We start from the raw sequence: 4,485 nt of genomic DNA, 5'->3' as shown, positions 1-4,485 counted from the left end.
CATTTTGCTCAGTGCAGAGTGGCCAAAAACTAGTTGTATTGGGAAAAGGAGAAAAAGAGAGAAGAGAAAGAAGAAAAGAAAAAGAAAAAAGAAAAAAGAAAAAAGAAGAAAAAAAAAAGAGAAAAAAAGAGAAAAAAGAAGAAAAGAAAAAAGAAATAAAAAGGGGAGGGGAAGCAAACAGAAATCAAAAAACAAAAAAACAAGGGGGAGTATCCTCTGTTTCTGCATACTGTAAATCCCTTGACTTCCCTGGAACTTTCCAGTGCTGCTTGGTCAATAATTTGTTTTTCCCCTGTCCGTCTAGCTGGTCTTCTGGGGGAGGGGCCTGTTGTGCTGATTTTCAGGTGTTAGCACTTGGGGGAGCTGCTCATCCCCTGCCTGGTGCAGGGCTCAGTGAGTGATGTTTATCCTGTTTATCCGGTGAGGCCACTGTGAGGCTCAGTGGGGGTTGTTTACCCCGTGAGGCCCCAGGAGGAACAACCCCAATGGCTGCGGCAGCTCCAGAGCCCTGGGTTCAGCTCCCCCAGTAACTCCGGAGCTCTCAGTCTCCAGGGGCCTGGATGCTGGGCGGGGGGGGTGGGGGGGGGTGGGGGTGGGGCACTCTGATCCGCTCAGCTCGGGGCAGGAGTGTCCTTGCTGTCCTGGGCCCTCCCGGCCTCTGCCTGTCCCTGGGGGAGGCCGGATCCTGGGCTGTGTCCCCGCGCCCTGTGCTCCGGGGCCTGTGCTGTTGGATTCGCGCTCCCGCCCCGCAGCCCCCTCAGCGCAGCAGCCCCCGAGCCCCTCCGAGCAGCTCCCGGTCCCGCCGTGCGCGCTGCAGCCCTTAGGGAGCTCGGCGCACTCTCCTGGGCGCAGGTGTCTGTTAGTGTCCCAGGGAGCCCGAGGGCATCCCCGCCCTCCTGGGTCCTGCTCTAACTCCCTGCGAGCCCTTTTCCCCCCCGGGAAGATTGGTGAAGCTCTTGCTTCTCCGGGACGGGGCTCTCCTGTCCTGGGGACACTCGCCCCGGCCTTAGCCCGGCTCCTCGCGGGGCGCCTCCCCCTTGGAGGCCTTTTGTTTATTTCTTTTTTCCTCTTTTCCTCGTCTTCTTACCTTGATAGAAGCGCGAACTCTTCTCACTGTAGCATTCCAGGTGTTCTCTCTTTAAATCCCATCTCGAATTTGTAGATTTGCAGGATGATTTGAAGGTTATCTAGGTAATTTGGTGGGGACAGGTGACTTGGGGACCCTACTCTTCCACCATCTTGCCCCGCACTCGCTAGTTTAGTGATGATAAACTCTTTACCTTTTGTTGATCTGAGAAAATTTTTATCTTGAGCCAGTCTGGTTTGACCTGGCTTCTTGTGGCTTTGTTTTGGAACACTACCAGGAGGATGGGCCTCTGACTTCCCCACTAGCTGGCAGAACTTCTTTGCTGACCTCCAGATATCCTGTTAGAACTTAAGTACCTGCTTAAAACACTAGTTGCTCTTTTAAACCAAGGCTTTTTTTCTGTGACCAAAGATAGAGGGATCTGTTCTCAGGCCTTGGGTACTATACCTCCCTACTCCCACTTAGAGCATCAAAGGTGGGGTTCCCTTTGTACTATGTCTCTGTCTCTCTTGGTGTCTCTTGCCATTCTATATTTGATTGTTTAGGAGCTGTTGAGTCAGCCCTCAGTTCTTTTGGAATTGTTCTAAGTGTAATTTGGTGTGTTCTGTGGAGGAGGTGGGACCAGGCTTCCTGTGTCACCATCTTGAACTGGAAATCTGCCTGTTTTTTTAAACTTTGAAACTGAGGTCCTGAAGAGTTAATTGATTTGCCAAAGTCCACAGTTAGTATATAGCGTAGCTGGGACCTTGTGATGTAGTGGTTTATGATTAGAAGTACGTACTTGGTCTTTGCTATTTGTAGCACATGGCTTCTAAAACCCTTGAATTTCCTGAGTGGTGAGAGAGATCAGGGTGTCTTTCATTATGTTAATGAGGTGACCTTTGGAATGCCCCTAGGTCATGTGAGGTTGGGGGATGAGTGGATGGGGAACCAACCCTGTGATTGCAGGGTTCTACCTCTGGAACTTGGGGGAGGAAAGAGGGACTAATGGTTGAATGATGGCCAATGGCCAATGATTTAAACACTCATGCCTAAGTACTGAAGGCTCCATAAAAAATCCAAAGGCTGAGGTTTAGAGAGAGTCCAGGTTGGTGAACAGGTGGAGATCTGGGGAGAGTGATGCTGTCAGAGAGCATGTAAATTCCGTGCCCTTACCACAAATCTTGCCTTATGCATCTCTTCCATCTGGCTATTCCTTAGTTGTATCTTTCTATAATAAATCTTCTTCTGAATTCTGTGAGCTGCTCTAGCAAATGAATCAAACAGAAGGAAGGGGGTCACTGGAATCTTTGATCAATAGACATTATCAGAAGCACAGTTGATGATCTGGGTTGCAACTGGCATTTGGAATACAGAACAGCGGCCAGTCTTGTGGGCTGAACCCTTAACCGGTAGGATCTGAAACTGTCTCCAGGTACATAGTGTCAGAACTGAGTTGAATTGTAGGACACCTTGTTGGTTTCTGAGAATTGCTTTAGGTGTGGGGAACTCTTCTCCCTCAATTGTAGTTTGGTGTTAGAATCATTATTAGTCCTGAATACAGTATTCTGATTTCCCCGATTTGGGAAACTTTCTAATATCATATAATTTATGTCCTTGCAGAGCTAACTACTTTGTCAGTGCTCAGGGCAGAGAAGCCATGGGAACCAAGAACAACGTGACTGAATTTGTGTTGTTCGGCCTTTTCCAGAGCAGGGAGATGCAGCTTGTGTGCTTTGTGGTCTTCTCCCTCTTCCACGTGCTCACTGTCCTGGGAAACCTTCTGGTTATCATCACCATTAATGCCAGCAAGACCCTGAATGCTCCCATGTATTTCTTCCTCAGCCACCTGTCTTTTGCGGACATGTGCTATCCATCTGCTACCACACCCAAGATGATTGCTGACACTTTCGTGGAGCGAAAGACCATCTCCTTCAATGGGTGCATGACCCAGCTCTTTTCTGCCCACTTCTTTGGTGGCACTGAGATCTTTCTCCTCACAGCTATGGCCTATGACCGCTATGTGGCCATCTGTAGGCCCCTGCACTACACGGCTATCATGGATCGGTGGAAGTGTGGTCTGCTGGCAGGGGCCTCTTGGGTGGGTGGCTTCCTGCATTCCATCCTACAGACCCTCCTCACAGTCCAGCTGCCCTTTTGTGGGCCTAATGAGATTGACAACTTCTTTTGTGATGTTCATCCCTTGCTGAAGCTGGCCTGTGCAGACACTTATGTGGTGGGGCTCATTGTGGTGGCCAACAGTGGCATGATATCTCTCGTGTCCTTTATCATCCTTATCATCTCCTACGTGGTCATCTTACTGAACCTGAGAAGCCAGTCATCTGAGGGTCGGCGCAAGGCTCTCTCTACATGTGGCTCACACATCGTCACTGTTCTTTTGGTCCTTCTGCCCCCCATGTTCATGTACATTCAGTCCCTCCACCACCCTGGCTGTTGACAAACTTGTCATCCTCTTTAACATTGTCATGCCACCTTTGCTGAACCCTCTCATCTACACGTTGAGGAATAATGAGGTGAAAAATGCAATGAGGAAACTGTTTAGAGTAGAGGGGAACATGGGGGAGAAGTGACATCTAGGGAATCAAATCCAGCCTGGACCTTGGGGGACTTCCCATCTTGTAGCATCTCCAATTTAATGCTTGTAATGACAACCGTATAATCATCACCACCACCACCACCACCACCACCACCACCATCATCATCATCATCATCATCATTTCACATACTCCTTCACCCCTTCATTCATTAAATATTGAATGTCTGCAATGAGTGAGGCACTGGGGCCACAAGTGAAAGCAAGATGTAATCCCTCCCCTCAGGGGGGTCATAGTCCAGGAGGGCTCATTCAGGAAACCTCTGAGGTCTATGAATGAAGGAACATCCTGGAAGATTGAATATATCATCTATACCATGGATAATAGTACTCGATATTTCCTTTATTGTGGCTATACAGTGCTCAATGAGATTTAGTCTTTCTCTCATGATATTCAAAGTATTTTATGCATTCTACTTCATTTCCAGTTCTTAGCAGGTAGATGAATAAGTGTAGAGAGGTTACAGATTTACACAAAGTCACCAAATATATCTGAGCCAGGGGGGGAGCACAATCCAGGTACCCTAAATCAGCTTTCAAAGCTCTCTGGACCTGAGAACTCCTTCCACAATGATTGTGTGCAAATTAATAAGAGGAGACCTTTTGAAAATGTAGTCAAGAGGTCAGCAGGGCAGGTGCTCATGCCCTACCCTCCACTGTCCTCAAATACTGAGTCTACAGGAAAAGACCACCTTGCTTGCCCATGCTGATGTGAGAAACAAAGGAAGAAGGAAACAGATAAAATAAATGTCTTTATAACTTGCCACTTATTGACAAATACTTGCAGCGGTGGAGTATAAGATTC

The 4,485-nt window shown here is 48.2% G+C and overlaps 1 protein-coding gene across 1 annotated transcript; it reads left to right on the top strand.

The window, feature by feature from the left end:
* The first annotated feature begins 2,726 nt into the window (after positions 1 to 2,726).
* LOC112663587 (olfactory receptor 4S1) lies at positions 2,727 to 3,657 on the top strand. The gene is given in 2 exon segments (XM_025452661.2): positions 2,727 to 3,500; positions 3,502 to 3,657. Coding segments are annotated over 2 exon segments (930 nt in total).
* Positions 3,658 to 4,485: the final 828 nt, after the last annotated feature.

Source organism: Canis lupus, chromosome 18, assembly GCF_003254725.2.
Source record: "Canis lupus dingo isolate Sandy chromosome 18, ASM325472v2, whole genome shotgun sequence".
In the NCBI taxonomy this organism is placed as follows: Eukaryota; Metazoa; Chordata; class Mammalia; order Carnivora; family Canidae; genus Canis; species Canis lupus.
The sequence above is the reverse complement of the archived record's forward strand: the minus strand, read 5'-3'. Positions and strand labels throughout refer to the sequence as shown.